The sequence below is a fragment of the Xyrauchen texanus genome, chromosome 10 (genome assembly GCF_025860055.1).
Source record: "Xyrauchen texanus isolate HMW12.3.18 chromosome 10, RBS_HiC_50CHRs, whole genome shotgun sequence".
In the NCBI taxonomy this organism is placed as follows: domain Eukaryota; kingdom Metazoa; phylum Chordata; class Actinopteri; order Cypriniformes; family Catostomidae; genus Xyrauchen; species Xyrauchen texanus.
In genome coordinates, this window is record NC_068285.1 from 12,628,969 (window position 1) to 12,647,234 (window position 18,266).

An 18,266-nucleotide genomic window follows, 5' to 3' on the forward strand; every position below is an offset into this window, starting at 1 on the left:
TGCTTTTAGCTATTACGCCAGCCGCAGCTGGAACCAGCTTCCAGAAGAGATCAGCTGTGCTCCTACAGTAGTCACATTCAAATCCAGACTCAAAACACATCTGTTTAGCTGTGCATTTACTGAATGAGCACTGTGCCACTGTGTGCCCGACTGTTGTACTGGATTTTATTTTATTTTATTCTAAACTGTTTCAATTACACTTTGAATTGCCATTGTGTATGAAATGTGCTATATAAATAAACTTGCCTTGCCTTGCCTTGCCTTGCCTTGCCTTGCCTTGCCTAACTTTGTTTGTTTTTGAGTTGTCACAGTATGAAATTGACTGGCATGTCTTAAAAATGGCAAAAAAGAAACGGGTTTCTCTAGAAACTCGTCAGTCAATCATTGTTTTGAGGAATTAAGGATAACAATGCTTGAAATTGCCAAAAAACTGCAGATTTCATACAAAGGTCTTCAAAGACAAAGCACAACTGGCTCTAACAAGGACAGAAAGAGATGTGGAAGACCAGATGTGCAACTAAACAAGAGTCTCTAGTTTTGAGGAAAAAATTCAAATTGTAATAGTAATTTTTAACGTTATTAATGTCCTGACTATACATTGTGATCAGTTGAATGCCACATAATATATATCAGCCACAACATGAAAACCACCTGCCTAATATTATGTAGGTCCACCTCATGTAGCCAAAACAGCGAGAATAGCATTATGAGATGATATTTTTCTCACCACAATTGTACAGAGTGGTTATCTGAATTACTGTAGACTTAGTCAGTTCAAACCAGTCTGGCCATTCTCTGTTTATGCCACAAGGTGTTTCCGTCCGCAGAACTGCCCCCCACTGGATGCTTTTTGTTTTTGGCACCATTCAGAGTAAATTCTAGAGATTGTTGTGTGTGAAAATCCCAGAAATACTCAAACCAGCCCATCAGACACCAACAATCATGCCACGGTCCAAATCACTAAGATCAAGTTTTTGTTTCGCATTCTGATGGTTGATGTGATCATTAACCGAAGCTCCTGACCCGTATCTGCATGATTTTATGCACTGCACTGCTGCCACACGATTGGCTGATTAGATAATCACATGGATGATTGTTGGTGTCAGACGGGCTGGTTTGAGTATTTCTGGGATTTTCACGCACAACAGTCTCTAGAATTTACTCGGAATGAAGCCAAAAACAAAAAACATCCAGTGAGCGACAGTTCTGTGGATGGAAAGGTCTTGATGATGAAAGAGGTCAACAGAGAATGGCCGGACTGGTTTGAACTGATAAAGTCTGCAGTAACTCAGATAACCACCCTGTACAATTGTGATGAGAAGAATATAATCTTTGAATGATATTCTGAGATGCGGGTTGGCTCTGTTTTGGCGGCACGATGGGGACCTACACAATATTAGGCAGGTGGTTTTAATGTTGTGGCTGATTGGTGTGTATATATATATATATATATATATATATGGTCCTAAAAATAGGCTTCATATTCCTCATACATTTTGCTATAAATAAGCAAAATATTTTTTTTTCTTTGGGGTTTTTAGACTGAAATATGACTCAGACATGTTCTTGACTGGTTTTGAGAGTTTCTCCTGCATAATAGTAAAATAGCAACTCACACCATGGAGACTGAACCTGCAATCTTTATCTTAGTAGCCAAGATCCTGAACACCACGTCTCCACTGGCCAACTGTAGCCCTGACCTCTTCCAAAGAGACTTCCAGGTAATAATAAAAAACAAACAAAAATGTATAAAACTTGGAAGAGTATCATGCTTTAAAATATTCAGTCTCAAAGCTTCAAGTTCAACAAAGCCACTGAGAGTGAAACAAAGAGAGAGAAAGTGCGAGAGATGTTTGTACACTATCAGTAAAAGGTCTGGACATCCTCGACTCTTTTCAAGTTTCTTATTCGCTTACAAACCTTTTCATCTAAAAGCTTATGATTAATTGCTCGAACTCACTTTTACAGACAAATATAAAGTGTATAAATTTCCTTACAAAACTAAACTGGGGGAAAAAAAATAACTTTTTGAAATGGATGAGTTGGAGTGAATAGCGGAGCCAGGAAAGAAGCCAGCGAGTGTCCAGCACACGTGGGAACTCCTTCAATAAAGAAGCTAAAATATTACTAAGCTTTCATTTTTGGTCACTTCATAACTCCAATCCTTCCATTTGTGTTATTCCATCGTTTTGATGACTACCATTATTCTTAAATGTGTAAAACAGTATTAGTAAAGAACGTCTCAGTGTCCAAACCTTTGATTGGTAGTGTATGTGTGTCCATACATGTCCAAAGTTGGGTTGACAGGTTAAAGACAACAGTTACTGTATGTTTGTGTACGGGCATAACAGATCATTGGCATGACCCTCCATGTCCCGGGCACCTTGTGATATCGTCTTCTGGTTTTACCTTGATCTTGAATTTTGATAGTCTTATCCAATAACAGGGAGGAATAGTTACTGTGCACAACGTCCTATTGCTTGGCCACAATATTCATAAAGACCCACGCTCTGCTCCTCAAATTGTTTTCAATGAAGAAAGTATCACACTCCCCAACATTGAATTCACTCCACTTAAATTACCCTATAAGAGTCTCATATAAAGCCACCGAAGGGGCTGTAGTGTTGATTAAAGCTCGAGAGAGGGTCGCCGTCCCTCACAGCAGATCTGACCAGGGACCACCAACATGTGCTCTAGGTAGATCGGGGGGGGGGGGTGAGAGGTCAAGATGCGCAGTCTGTTTTTACATCATAGAAGGATGCAGCAGCGGCAGAATCTCTGGCGGCTCCCGCCCACCGATGGAGGCGGAGTCACGGGTGCAAAGTAGGCGTGAACTTTAATGTTGGGTAAATGAGTCTACAGAGGAAAAACAGAAAATATTTTTGGGGAAAAATAACTCTATTGCAGGACGTTAGGTTATGAAATGATTAAGGATCTTAGATTATGATTATAAGGTGAAGTTCATTGGTGTACAATAATCTTAACATTACAGTAATCCTGCACTGTGAATAACCAACCCAAATTTTCCATGGCAAGAACTAGTGATTGACTGATTTATATTTGCCAGGCCAATTCATCGGATCATATTTGGCCATTTTGATAATGGAATAAGTTGGGCATGTCTGCTTGGGCGATTAAAAAGAGGTTTTAGCTCCACCTTGTGTCAATTCTACAATCTACAGACGCCTCAGAGGAGAGCTAACACTTTGTTTTAAATATTTATTTTGTGAGTTTTGAGTAAATAATGTGTCATAATTTTGATTGCAGCAAGTTTGTGTCTCATATGAGCACCGTTTCAATATAACAATTTTATTGGACATTGAAAAACCTGCTCATTAAATATCCATTGCTAAAAAGTGTACACTGTCCTTCCAGTTGCATTTGTTTCTTCAGTATATATTTTTTAAATAATTATGAATTACAGTATATTATGCTCACATCAAATTTCAGATTAGATGAAATCAAATGGTTTAGTAAAGAATATCAAATTGCCCCTTATATCTATTACCTATACTAATACTGTCTGAATTATGAATATCTGAAAGGTTCAATCACTCAAATTTAAAAGGAACAGCTCACCCAAAAATGAACATTATCTCATCATTTGTTCACCCTCATGCCATCCCAGATATGTATGACTCTCTTCTGCTGAACACAAAGATTTTTAGAAGCAATAAAAGTCAACAGGGTCCAAAACTTTGAAGCTCCAAAAAGCACATGAGTGTAAAAGTAATCCATAAGACTCCAGTGGTTTAATCAATATCTTCTGAAGCAATCTAATCAATTTTAGATGAGAACAGACCAAAATATTACTTTTTTCCATTGAATATCTTGCCATTGCATTCTCTTGGCACAATCATGATTTCAGGCTTGATTATACTTCCTTGTGCTTGTGCATAAGCAGAGCGCTAGATGGTGCTATAGGACGTGTAATCGAGCTTGAAATCATGGTCGCCATGGAGCATGCTGATGTCATGGTTTATGGTGAAAAAGGAGTTATATTTTGGTCTGTTCACACCCAAAACTTTGATTACTTCAGAAGACATGGATAAAAACCACTGGAGTTCAATGGATTACTTTTATGCTGCTTTGTGTGCTTTTTGGAGCTTCAAAGTTTTGGTCGCCATTCACTTGCATTGTATGAACCTACAAAACTGAGATATTCTTCTAGAAATCTTTGTTTGTGTTCCGCAGTAGACAGAAAGTCATACACATCTGGGATGGCATGAGGGTGAGTAAATGATGAGAGAATTTTCATTTTTGGGTGAACTATCCCTTTAAGGAGATATTGGGTCTCGGTCAATTACATGGTTGCAGATTTAGTTGAATTCAGTGGATTACAAGACAAAATATATAAAATAGATGCAATCGAAAACCCATACTTCCCCGCTGTATAGTATGCCAATAACAGTATGCCAATGGAGTAATATGTCCGAACCTTTATCCCTAAAATGTTTTATTTTAGTAATAACCTTTTAAATATGGCACTGTGCACTCAATTCACATGAAATGTTCTCTTAAATATTGGTCACATTTAAAAGTTTAGCTTAATATTTAAGTATGTTTTCACCATCATTCTCAAGTTTGTCGAACTAAACTAGACTAAACTATATTTATCGAAATTGATATGTATAACACAACTCACCCTCAGGCGTTTAATACCAGCGCGTGTGATCTGTTGACAATCGTAGAGTTCGATGCGATCCAGGCTGTGGCAGGTTTTCAAATGTTCTAATGATGCGTCCGTAATGAGCGGACAGTTATCCAGCTCGATCACCTCCAGACGGTCATGAGCACAGGGTCCACTGCCCAGCTGCCTGATGCCATCATCAGTGATCAACTCACAGTGAGACAGACTCTAAAACACATCACACAACAAAAGACATTGAATAAACGCATCCATAACTACTTAAAAAGTGGTTGCAACCTAGACTAGACCTTTGACATTTTTTCAATGATTCGTATACTTTATTTTTATAAGCCTTACCAGAACCTGCAGTCGAGGGCAGTGAACAGATAACTGGATAAGCGTACCATCTGTAATCTACAAAGAAAGTGATGGATTATTTTTGAGTGATTTCTAGAGAGGAAGTGATGCAAAATGATTTAAAGTGAATGCATATTTTTCCTAGTTAGGCTATACTACTCTACTGAAGGTCTGGTGTGATCGTATATCATATCATAGCTGTCATTTTATGAAATTGGAAGAATTTATTTTGTATTATTATTATTATGAATTTTTCTAAATAAATGTTGATGCTTACTGCATGTGGCATAATTGCTAAACAAGTACACATAAGAAAAGATCAGTAAGTAAACTATATCAACTTAAAGACCATCTAATCACCATATTTCATGATTATTTAAAAGGTGCATTCAGTAAATTGTTCTTCATTAAAAAAGTTTAACTCCTAAAGACATGAATTGCAATTTTGCTATATATGTAGGAAATCATGAGCACTCACATTAAAATGAAGACTCCCAGTCATATCCGGGGCTGGACTGGTAAACTGGCATACCGTGCATTTTCCCGGTGGGCCGGCACACTTTGGGGCCGTTCAGGGGTGGACTTGCCACCGGGAGAACCGAGCGTGCCGGTTGGACGGCTGCAAAATGTGCCCAATGGGCCGCGATAAGATTAAATGAGACGGCGTGTTATGCAGAGTGGACCACAAAACGGCGACGCGATTAGGACAGCGAACCCCCCCCGGTTGGCCGGTTTCCATGTAAAATCCTGGGCCGATTTATCTTCCCAGTCCAGCCCTGGTCATATCAGTAACCTAATAAAAGCAGTTTTATTCTACACGGAGAGGGTCGTCCACACTTGGGGTTACTATGTTATTATAATCACATGACCAGCAGAATACTACTTGCTTAATCTCAGTAACCATCTTGTTATTGGACACTTTCACTCATTGGTTAAATTAATCATGGCTGACTGTGAATGCTACATTTCTACAATGACATCTAAAACTGAAAACTATTGATTTTAAACGATGGCTGCATCCATCATCACACTAGGTGTCCAAGTCTAAGATGACACAAAGGCAAAAGTTACTGAATGCACCTTTAATCAATGTTCTTTACTGCCGTTTAATTACTAGCAAGCAAATAACAGATTTTCTGGGCTAGTTTACATATTTAAAATTCATAACAAAATTCCATTAAATTAAATTGTGCAATTTTTAACTAATTTAAATGAATAAAACGTAAAATACTTCATTTTTTAAATTTATTTGAGATTTTTTTTATTTGATTTCTTAATTGAACTTGATGGAATATTTTTTTTTTATTAAACTGAAATGTGTAAATCTTAAAATAATAATATGTATTTATTTATTTTGAGTTGAGTTGAATGAATGTAAATGCTGTTTTATTTCAATATATCCCAAACTGCCAACACGTTCTGACTCACCTGTACACACTCTTCCAAATCCATCTTTTCTAACTCATGACAGTTCTGGAAAAAAGCAAGAGGAAACAAGAGGAGATGTCATTAATCCATTTGATTTGTGTTGCAAAAAGGACTGGATGATTAGCATAAATGGAACAACGTTCAGTCTATTCACTATCAAATCATTGATCAACTCAAATACGGTGACAATAACCTCATTTGTTCTTGTGCTTTTCATGGCCAAATGTCATGACTCATGAAACCAGTGAGGTTTGATGTTATTGGCGTGTCGCCGTATTTGATTTGGGCTCTGTATACATTTAAGAGTGAATAACAACTTTTTTGTTCTGTTCATCACAAAGTGATCAAATACCTTCAGAAGATTTGAAATATGATGCACGATTTGCATGGACTCCTTGTATGACACTTTTGAGTGCTTTTTTAAGCGTTAAAAATAGTCACTATAACCTGCTATTGTATGGAAATCAGCGATCACGACATTTTTTAAATATCTCTTTTTGTGTTCTGCAGTAGATAGAAAGTCATATGGGTTTGGAACAACATGAAGAATATTTACTCACTCTAATACCATCTCATATATGTATGACTTACTTTCTTCTGTTGAACACAACCAAAGATTTTTAGAAGAATATCTCAGCTCTGTTTGTCCATACAATGCAAGTCAATAGGGTCAAAAAGCACATAAATGCAGCATAAAAGTAATCCATATGACTCCTGTGGTTAAATCCATGTCTTCTTAAAGAATATGATAGCTGTGGGTAAGAAACAGATCAATACTTAAGTCATTTTTTACTATAAATTCTCCTCCCCGCCGAGTAGGTGGAGATATGCACAAATAATGTAAATTGCCAAATACAAAAGAAGCATGTGAAAGTGAAAGTGGAGATTTATAGTAAAAAAGGACTTACAAATGGAACCGTTTCTCACCCACACCTATCATATCTCTTCTGAAGATCTATATTTAACCTCTGGAGTCGTATGGATTACTTTTATGCTTGCTTTTTTTAGCTTTTTTAAGCTTCAAAGTTTTGAACGTTGTTGACTTGCATTGAATGGACCTACAGTGCTGAGATATTCTTCTAAAATCTTCATTTGCATTCTGCAGAAGAAAGAAAGTCATACACATCTTGGATGGCATGAGGGTGAGTAAATTATGAGAGAATTGGAATTTTGGGGTGAACTATCCCTTTAAGCTGAGACGTGTTTGTTGGGACGTTCACTCACCCGTGCTAATGAGGTGAAACCTACATCAGTAAGCTGAGAGCAGCGTGCCACCTCTAATATTCTGCAGAGAGACAGAGAGAGACAATCCATCACTGATCCAAAGTTTAAAAGATACTTTTTCATAAACTCTTTCATTATGTGTGCTTGGGAGCTAATTTATGTGTTTATGACAAAAGTACCTGAGGCGGGGGCAGTTTTGGCCCAAGGCATTGAGAATTGCATCTGTGATGTTTGCACAGCCAGACACACACAAAGACTGCAACCGATGACACCCCCGACAGATGGTTATAAGACCTTCATCTGTGATCTGCTACTCAGTTCACACAGAGAGACATTCCAAAATCAAATACACATCCATTGGAAATGTTCAAACACACCCCTGTGCACATTATGAAAAGTGTCTTTCTATTGATATTAAACGTTAAACCGAGTAACATGGATTCTTGTGTGCCGTGAATGTGACAGAACGTGAGAGTGTTTGTGTCTTACCGAACACGTCTGCAAATTGAGTGTGACCAGCTCTGGACAATGTGCTCCAATATGCTTGAGCGCTTCATCTTCCAACTAAAGAAAAAACATAAAGAATGACAGATAATACATTTAGTCATTTAGCAGACCAACACTTATCTAAAGCGACTTCCAAACAAGGAACATATTGTCATACAAAACTCAAGAATAATGTTTTTAAGACATTAAAGCTTTCTCAAGACTTCAATCTGATTGGCTGGCTTTTAAGCAACACAAATAGTTTCATTGTTTAACCAAAATGCTAATTCTTTCATTAGCTTCTCACCCTCGTGTTAGGCTATATTGTTCCCCATGAAACTCACAAACACATCACAAAATGCACCATAAAATTAGGACTTGTGTGCGTTAAATTAAAGCCATACAATAGCATATGTACTACTTTTATAATGGGATTTTTTATTTTTTATTTCTGTCTTCTTTGGAGCTGAATGGTAAAATTATTTTTTACGTTCCACAGAAACAATAACAGCATTCTGGTTTAAGGCAACATGAGGGTGAGAGAATAATGACGGAATTTTCATATCTGGACGAACTATCCCTTTATGCATTTTCTGATAGGCAAGGTGCACCGGATTTAATTCACTAGGAAACAACTAAATTGCTCGATTTGACAAATGTGTTGATGTTTATGGCATTGAATCTTTACTTTACATCCTCATGCCAATGAACAAACATTTAAAAACAAGTGATTGGTCGCTCATGTAGAGCTGGTCATAAGTGTGGGTTTACAGGAAAAATAGGTAAAGTGATCAAGGCTTGGAACATGTGAAAACCGGCTCTGAGACTACCTGTGTGCAGCCCTTGAGAAAAAGGCCTCTGAGTCCTGGACAACATCTCACAAGCGCTTGTATGCCGTCTTTGGTCACCTGGTCACACCATGAGATGTTCAACTGTTCTAGTAAAGGACACCCTTCACTAAAATAAAAGAGATAGCGATTTAGCTCCAAGTGAGGCATTTTGCTTAATAAACATGTGCCCAACTTCTCCCGTTATGCATGTCTGTGACCTCTGACCTCAGTGCTTTGAGCGACAGGTTGGTGATTGAAGTGCAGGAGGCGAGATCCAAGTGCTTCAATTTGGGACAAAATTTACTCAAGCTGTTACACGTACTGCAAAAAGACCAACATAATTTCAATGCATCAACACAATACTTTCAAAACATCAAAAAGATGCTTTCACAACCACAGTCACAAAGTCGCACACACGTTCACCTACCTGTCAGTGATCTTGGTGCAACCATTGAGACTGAGCAGCTCAATATTTCTGCAGTTTTGGGCAAACGTTCTGTGACAGATATAATAAATCCAAATCAGACCGCTTTAAAAGGTGAAGTGTATCATTTCTGCATCAATTGCAAAAATAACAAGATAAGTACATTGTGTCAAGAGAAGCTTTGATGTTGGCTAGACAAAGCCTTGTTTTAAAGTTTGATGGCTATACAGATATTACAGTAAGACAAAATGCTAGCTAGCTAGCCAGATAGTCAGACAGACAGTCACATAGACAGTCAGATAGAAAGAGAGAGAGAGCAACTTAAAGCAGATCAAAGGCTGTCTTCAAATGAACCTGGGAAGCTCCTACCTCTAAGTTGGGCATTCCTTACTACGACTTGTCCCGCAGTCAAGTAGGAAACAAAATACGGAAGAAGCCCAACTTAAAACAAATACACTATGAATGCAGACAAAAGCTCTTTTTTTTTGTTATACAAGTGAATAAACATAAGTGAATAAACTTGCATCATCTATACACGACGTTTATGATTTACAAATTATTAATTTGCTTAAACCGCGAGGGTGAGTCATTAGTTCATATCATTCACATCATATCATTAGGTTTACCATCATATATAACAAATTCATATTATTACAATAAAGAACAGAAGCTGAAATATTTTAGCAAAATCAATGGTTTCCATCATCTTTCCTGTCGACATGCCCCTTCTAACGTCGCAACTCGTGCATCATCTACAGTAGAATTCAGAGTTTCCCACTATGTATGACATCACAAGGTTGTTCGGAACTCATGCTTACAATATTTCCAACTCCACTTGAAGGGCACAAAAGTCTTGTGTGGGTTTGTTTACATTTGAATTTTTAGACAGTTGGAGTTTGTACTCCAACAGTAAGTAACAAGCTTTCCATTGGCCCATTTGAACATGAATTAAATGCAAGGGGCCTATGGGATTTTTCCGATTTTTTATCATCTGCTCTGCAAAAACAGCAAGTCCAATCAGTTAGAAAAGACATAGAACACCAAGTTAGACTACTACCGCTGGGGTCGTGTGTTTGAATCCAGGGTGTGCTGAGTGACTCCAGCCAGGTCTCCTAAGCAACCAAATTGGCCCAGTTGCTAGGGAGGGTAGAGTCACATGGGGTAACCTCCTCATGGTCGCTATAATGTGGTTCTCCCTCTAGGTGGAGCCTGTGGTGAGTTGTGAGTGGATGCTGTGGAGAATAGTGTGAAGCCTCCACACGCGCTATGTCTCCGCGGTAACACGCTCAAGGAGCCGCGTGATAAGATGCACGGATTGACTGTCCTCCACCACCCTGATTGAGGCGAGAAACTAAACCACCACGAGGACTTAAGAGCACATTGGGAATTGGGCATTCCAAATTGGGAAGAAAAAAAAATTATAAATGTTTTTAAAACCACTTAGAACAGTCTGAAGGTCTGTACCAAGTTTGGTGGATGTAGCTTGAAAGCAGTAGGAGGATTTCTAAACCCTAAACAAAGCTTGAAGAATAACAGTATGGTGGCTTTGTCAAGCCAACATAATGACTGTTTTCAAAAAGGATTCGCAAACACACTCACCTGAGTGCACTGTCTCCAACTCCAAGGCATCCTCTGAGACTTAACTTCCTCAGGAAGCCTCCACAACGTTTTGAAATATTCTCCACAACACGGCCCTGTAAATGAATGGATTTTTAAAGATTACAGACACATTTTTGTGCCAAGTAATGATTAAAATGCCTACAAGTACAAGTGCTATAATTGCTTGTGAACAAATCCTCCTTTGCCCACCTCAATGTCTCTTTGGAAGTCGAAGAGGTCAATACGCTGCCAGTTACTGCCATCCAGAGCCAACACGTTCCATGACTGAGAAAAATCAGAAAGATTGAGAGATAAAGACATTAAAAAAGTTCAGCCCAGTCCCCACAAATCGCTTTGCAACTGATGAAAGTGGAGAGGCTATTTGCAGAGTAAACAACTAACCGACTTTAAATGTCTTAAAACCTAAAAGGGTCTGAAAGTGAAGCGGATTTCAGTGAGCACTCGTTCTTAAAGGTACAGCTCTGTGTCATCGTGACACCTGCAATGTTTACTGTTTGGATAACTAATGATCCAAAAATATGGTAACATTTATAGGCAAACAAATAAAAGATACATGAAATATGCTTGTTGCTGTATCAGAATGAGCTTTATTGGCAAGTATTCTCACGTACACAAGGATTTATATATTTATTTATTTTTTGTGATAGGAGAAACAAATGCATTACAGTGAGACACAGAATATAAAACAAGGTAAGAGTATAAATAGACATACAAATAATAGCACATATAACATAGAATGGGGTATGTACATGTGCAAATGGTAATGTATGTGCAATGTAGGGGAATGTACAGTTATTGAATTACATATGAACATGAGATATTTACATTATTGCACTATGGGGGAGTCCTGAGCAGTTTAATTGTTCATGTGGAAAATGGCCTGAGGGTCGAAACTGTTCTTGTGCCTGGATGTCCTGGTGCTCTGTAGTGCCACCCTGAGGGCAACAGTTCAAACAGGGTGTGGGCAGGGGATGTGGAGTCCAGAGTGATTCTACCTGCACGTTTCCTCACTCTGGAGATGTACAGGTCTTCGAGGGTGGGCAGGGGGGCACCAAACATCCTCTCAGCAGTCCTGACAGTCTGTTGTATTTTCCTTCTGTCTGATTTCGTAGCTGATCCAAACCAGACAGTTATAGATGTACACAGGACAGAACTGAAGTCCACAAAGGTCTGACGAGGTGTTCCAGGATATATTGCAGTACCATTTTGACTGCATCATCCACAGACCTGTTTGCTCGGTAAGCAAACTGAAGGGGGTGCAGTGATGTCCTTCCGGTAGGCCAAAACCCATCTCTCAAATGGCTTCATGACCACAGATGTGAGAGTGACAGGTCTGTTGTCATTTAGTCCTGTGACTTTGTGTTTTTTAGGTATTCTTTTTAAAGAAATGTAAAATGAATCATTATAATAAAAAGCATAAACTTGATGAGTCTTTGATCGGACTTGATTTAATATAGACTGTTAATATAAACATACAATAACATGATTATTGAATGCTTATTGACAGTGTAAGATAAAAAAGGTATTTTTTCATGTGCCTTCTCATGCAGAAATCTGGCATATGGCCATTTTATTTTGATTAAGGTGCATTGTCGAAAAGTCTGATAACTGGTTAATCAGACACTAATTTAAAAAAAAATGTCCTTACTGTGACGGACACAGACACAGAGGCTGCAAGAGTCCAAAAGGAGTAAAATACCAGATGCATATTTGTTGTGCAACCGAAATCCCAACAATAACTACAAAACGATTTGGTGCATAACGTGGGACTTTTTATTATAAACAAGCCTAAAATACACTGTGGACTCTTAATCTGAAATGTCTGTGCTCCGAGGTTACACAAAGACATAAGGGAAACTAAACATGCACTTCTCAACACAAAATTATCTACAGTATATTACAATAAAATCACTACAAAGTACACATTGTCATCTGAGCTAATATATACTGTTTGAGCAGTACTTTATCAACAGTAGATCATTGCATTAATAATCATAAATTAGTCCATAAACATTGATTTTAAATGGCCATAAATGCTTTTTGTAGCCTATATTTTCAAAGATAAAGGGTTTAGGCCACAGAAGAAACAGAGAAATAAATGTTTTTTTACTTTCAGCGGTCAACAATGATTTTTGCCGATAACTGATAGTTCAGCACAGATTAATTTGTTTTTTTTATATATATATACACACACACACACACACACACACACACACACACACACACACACACACACACACACACACACACAGATGAGCCACAACATTAAAACCACCTGCCTAATATTGTGTAGATCCCCCTCGTGCTGCCAAAATTCTTTATTGTTTATCCTTTTGATCTTGCATTCAAAATATTCACAAAAATCTATCCTTTAATTGAAGTAAAATAAAATAAACGTGAGGAAAAGTCCCATGATTAAATAAATATTTTTCTCCGAAACACGTTTGCCACAATTATTGGCACCCCTAGATATTCTTATGAGTAAAATACATCTGAATTATATTCCTATTTTATATTTTTTAGTACACCTGGATGACTAGGAACATTAAATTGTTCAGCCATGACTTCAGAAGGCTATATAAATATGGAGGTAACATACAGGCCAAATTCCCTTAGTCGTTCATCACAATGGTTAAGACCAAAGAATACTGTGATGATGTGTGGCAAAATGCCCATTTCCACCATCAGGGCAATGAATAAGAAGTTCCAATCAACTGGAGATATTAAGAATCAGTCTGGAAGAGGACGTGTGTCTATATTGTCTCCATGCACAGTGAGGAGGATAGTTGGGTCTTGGGGTCAGAAAGTCTCCAAAATTACAATCAGATGCCACCTACATCACCACAAGTTGTTTGTGAGGGTTTCAAGATAAAAGCCTCTGCTCTCATCCAACAAAACTCAAGCAACTTAAGTTTGCCAGACTCTACTGAAACTTCAATGGGACCAGGTTCTATGGTCAGATGAAACAAAAGATTTTGGCAGCAAACACCAGTGATGGGTTTGGCGCACACAGAGAGGTAGTCATATGGAAAAGTATGCCCATGGTTAAATATGGTGGTGGCATTAATTTAATGTTGTGGGGCACTTTTCCTGCCAGAGGTCCTGGACATCTTGTTCGGATACATGGCATCATGGACTCTATCATATACTAACAGATCAAAAAAATCAAAACCTGGCTGCCTCTGCCATAAAGCTTACAATAGGCCCTGGTTGGATCTTCCAGCAGGACAATAATCCAAAACACAAATCAAAATCAACACAAAAATGGTTCATAGACCACAAAATCAAGGTTCTGCCATGACCATCACAGTCCCTGATCTGAACCACATAGAAAACCTTTTGGGTGAACTAAAGAGGAGAGTCCATCTACATGGTCCTCTGAATTTGAAGGATCTGGAGAGATTCTGTATAGAGGAATGGTCTCAGATCCACTGCTATGTATTATCCAACCTCATTAGGCATTATAGGAGAAGACTCACAGCTGTTATCTAGGCCAATGGAGGTTGCACAAAGTATTGGGAGCCAATAATTGTGCCACATTTAAAGATCTAAAGGATAAACAATAATAAGGATAAACCTCTTGGCTCATATTTCCCAAGGGTGCCAATGTTAGTGGAGGGCACTGTATGTAGGCTACATTTTCAAACACCACAAGGATTTGGGGAAATATATGTTATATACAGTATATGAAAACATTCATATTTGTTGTATTGCAGTATGTTGCATGTATGTGCCGGTATGTTACTTTTCATATCAGTAAAAACCATACATGAACATATGTGTTTTATATCAGATTTCTGAATGGTTTAACCTGAAAACTATGTAAATATCAAATGGAACTGAAATATGAATTTACATTGGACAAAAAAAAAAGCCTGAACCCTGAAATGGCACGCTGCCTCCTCAGTTCAGAAGTCCACCACACAACACTGATTGAAATATATCACTTTTGCTTTTTATTATTTTGGAGCTTGGCTGCCCCATTTCTCATTCACTTTCATCATATGGACAAAAGTGGCCAGGGTATTTGTCCAAAAATCTCACAAAAGAAAGAACATCATACGGGTTTGGAACGACATGCGGGTGAGTAAATAACAGAATTTCCTATTTTTGGGTGAACCTTTAATGTGCCTCAAAACACCAGTCTTAAAGCACCAAGAATATCTGTACTTACTCGTGAGACTTGTGCACAGCGGCAAAGTGTTACTACATCAAGGAATGAGAAAATTCTGGGGGAAGAAAAAGGACGAGACATTGATCAACAATTAAAACATCAATAAATTCTTCTGTCTGTTCAAAAACATGGAAAACTAGGGTTCACACCAACCGTAACAACAGCTCCTTTGGCAGCTTCTTGTTGATAGCAGCTTCATCATTATTGGAGAACATCTGAGGACAGAGAAATGTGTATTAAGCTTTCAAAGTTTAAATATCAATGACAATATTCTTTGATATGCCCCCTTGTAGCTGGGTAAAGAGGAAGTATTTAACATTGAATAATCACACATACCCTGAAGAGTGAATTACCATCGCAAATTCTGCATTTTTGGAAGGTGGATTATTCGTCCGGTGGCAAACTGCTCCAAAGCCTAACACTGACTTGACTGTGTGACCTGGGCTCTTAAGAGTATGTTGGATTTGTGCCAAACATTCAGAATAAACAACACCAAAAGCTTGCTTATTTTGTTCTCGTCAAACCACATAGCCTTTTTTCCACGTGGTAACAAGAGATACAAATTGTCCTCCTAAATAATTCAGACAGGACTGGATATTCCTTTTATTAGGAAGTGACTACTTTATATCCAAGAATAGTGGTGAACACACAAAACTGTTTCTGCCAGTCCTACCTCTGTCTATTTGATACCAATAATTTGATACCAGCAGTTTTTTGTTCCATAAGTGCAACTGAAGGGTTAGTTTACCAAAATAATCATAATATCTTTCATCATTTACTCGCTCTCATGTCATTCAAAACCTACTTGATTTCTTCCATGGAAGACCAGGTTGCTATATTACAATGACACTGAACGGGTACTGGGGTGATCAAGCTCCAAAAATGACATTAAAGCATCGCAAAAGTACCATAAATGTAGTTCCTATGACGCATGTGCAATATTCCAAGTCTATTAAAGGCAATCATTTTGCAAGAGGAAAAGGACACAACGTAAGTTATGAAAATCATCGTTCTCATTTGCACTTGTATTCTATATATAGACTATAATAAATCACTTTTATACTGTATATTGCAATTCTAGCCTTGTAGGCCTCTTATTTGCCTTCAGGGCTGAATTGGTAATCTGGCATATCGGGCATTTTCCAGGTGGGCCGACGCACTTCGGGGACGATCGGGGGTGGACTGGCCATCGGGAGGACCGGGTGGACCGGGTGGGCCGGCCACGAAATGGGCCACGATAAGCTGAAATGAGCCGCCGCGTTATGCAGAACGAGACAAATCGGTGGCACGATATGCAGAAAAGGACAGCGAACAGTCCACCCCTGTTTGCCTTTGAAACACCAAATCAGCTGAGAGCAACAACCAAACGGTTTACAGCTTACAGCTTTACTCATTTCTATTCTTCTTATTTTCACCTCTCAATTCTCTATGGATCTGTTTGTTTGTTTGTTTAAGGATAAGCCATGAGCTGATTGGCTGCAGACTGTTACAAGCCAGGAATGATTAAAGAGACAGTTCACCCAAAAATGAAAATTTTCTCATCATTTACTCACCCTCATGCCATCCCAGATGTGTATGACTTTCTTTCTTCTGCAGAACACGAACAAAGATTTTTTTGAAGAATTTCTCAGCTCTTTTGGATCATACAATGCAGGTGAATGGGTGCCAACATGAACTGTCCCTTTAATAAATTGTTTCTGGTTCACCCAAACCACTCTTTCTCACTGGTTGGCTTTCATATTATATCATGAAGTGCTTCTTATATTATATGTTTACACAGCCTGCCCAGAACATGCCCGTGCAATATTTCAAAATCAATTCTTTAAATATCAAAATAAAACAAATTGCCATTATGATTTTTTGCATTGTGAAATTATTTTCATTTTCAAAGCACATTTACGACCAAAATTGTCATTACTGTAACATGAAATTTTTAAGTATTTATACATCATTGCATATATTATACTGTATTTCATGTATGCTGATTTAAAATTATAAAAACTTTCTTTCCATATAAGATCATTTTCATTACTTTATCACATTAGTGCCAGACTTACAAACTCAAAAGTCAAACATCTGGATACCTTTCAGTGTGTGTGTGTGTGTGTGTGTGTGTGTGTAGTTTTTAAGTATGGTTGGTAACATATAAGCCAATTTCAAATTCAGTGCTTTTTTTATTTTTTCTAGGTCACGGGTTAGATTACTAATTTGCCTGACCTTTCCACTGACTGTTTTTGCTTAAAAACTGTTGAAATGTATTTTTGCATGTTTTTCTACATATCTATTTCTAACTTTGCACCATTTTCACCACACAGTTAGCCACTATTGACTCCAGTTCTAGTGAATGACACTTCTCCTCATCTAATCTATCATATTAGGTACAACACAGTTGTAATGCATCACAATTGAATGCGTTCTGATATGTCTAGAAACCTTCATCAACTCTACACTCACTTATCTGACATATAAACAACTGCATTTCCACAATAACAAAGGCAGACTATCTGTAAACAAAGTCTGTTTAATTTACGGTAAAATACCAACAGCTGTAGTTGCCAGAAATTTACTGTAAAACATATGGTGGCCATGTTTCAGGCTTTACGGGATGTAATTTTGATGCCTGTATATTTACGGTTCACTACCGTTTACAGTAAAACATATGGTGACCTTGTTTCAGGCTTTACGGGATGTAATTTTGATGCCTGTACATTTACGGTTCACTACCGTTTACTGTAAAACATATGGTGACCATGTTTCAGGCTTTACGGGATGTAATTTTGATGCCTGTACATTTACGGTTCACTACCGTTTACTGTAAAACATATGGTGACCTTGTTTCAGGCTTTACGGGATGTAATTTTGATGCCTGTACATTTACGGTTCACTACCGTTTACTGTAAAACATATGGTGACCATGTTTCAGGCTTTACAAGATGTAATTTTGATGCCTGTACATTTACGGTTCACTACCGTTTACCGTAAAACATATGGTGACCATGTTTCAGGCTAAACGGGATGTAATTTTGATGCCTGTACATTTACGGTTCACTACCGTTTACCGTAAAACATATGGTGACCATGTTTCAGGCTTTA

The 18,266-nt window shown here is 38.0% G+C and overlaps 1 protein-coding gene across 1 annotated transcript; it reads right to left on the bottom strand.

Moving 5' to 3' along the window:
• Positions 1-2,712: 2,712 nt before the first annotated feature.
• LOC127650929 (F-box/LRR-repeat protein 20) lies at positions 2,713-15,793 on the bottom strand. The gene is made up of 15 exons (XM_052136586.1): positions 15,510-15,793; positions 15,327-15,388; positions 15,174-15,228; positions 11,189-11,263; positions 10,979-11,073; positions 9,383-9,451; positions 9,181-9,276; positions 8,956-9,082; positions 8,129-8,203; positions 7,819-7,949; positions 7,640-7,700; positions 6,416-6,460; positions 4,988-5,044; positions 4,646-4,858; positions 2,713-2,856 (listed from the first exon to the last, which is right to left on the bottom strand). Exons 2-15 carry the CDS (start codon positions 15,386-15,388, stop codon positions 2,749-2,751), a joined length of 1,269 nt encoding a protein of 422 aa, XP_051992546.1. The 5' UTR covers positions 15,510-15,793; the 3' UTR covers positions 2,713-2,748.
• Between the last annotated feature and the right edge of the window lie 2,473 nt (positions 15,794-18,266).

What these genes read in the sequence shown, in the direction of transcription:
- LOC127650929 (XM_052136586.1), bottom strand. Translation starts at nt 15,388, where the DNA reads ATGTTCTCCAATAATGATGAAGCTGCTATCAACAAGAAGCTGCCAAAG. An exon ending in TTCTCAAGGGCTGCACACAG is followed by an intron (nt 8,204 to 8,955) that starts GTAGTCTCAGAG and finishes TTTTTTCTTTAG; the next exon opens with TTGGAAGATGAAGCGCTCAA. An exon ending in GTTTCACCTCATTAGCACGG is followed by an intron (nt 6,461 to 7,639) that starts GTGAGTGAACGT and finishes GCTTTTTTCCAG; the next exon opens with AACTGTCATGAGTTAGAAAA.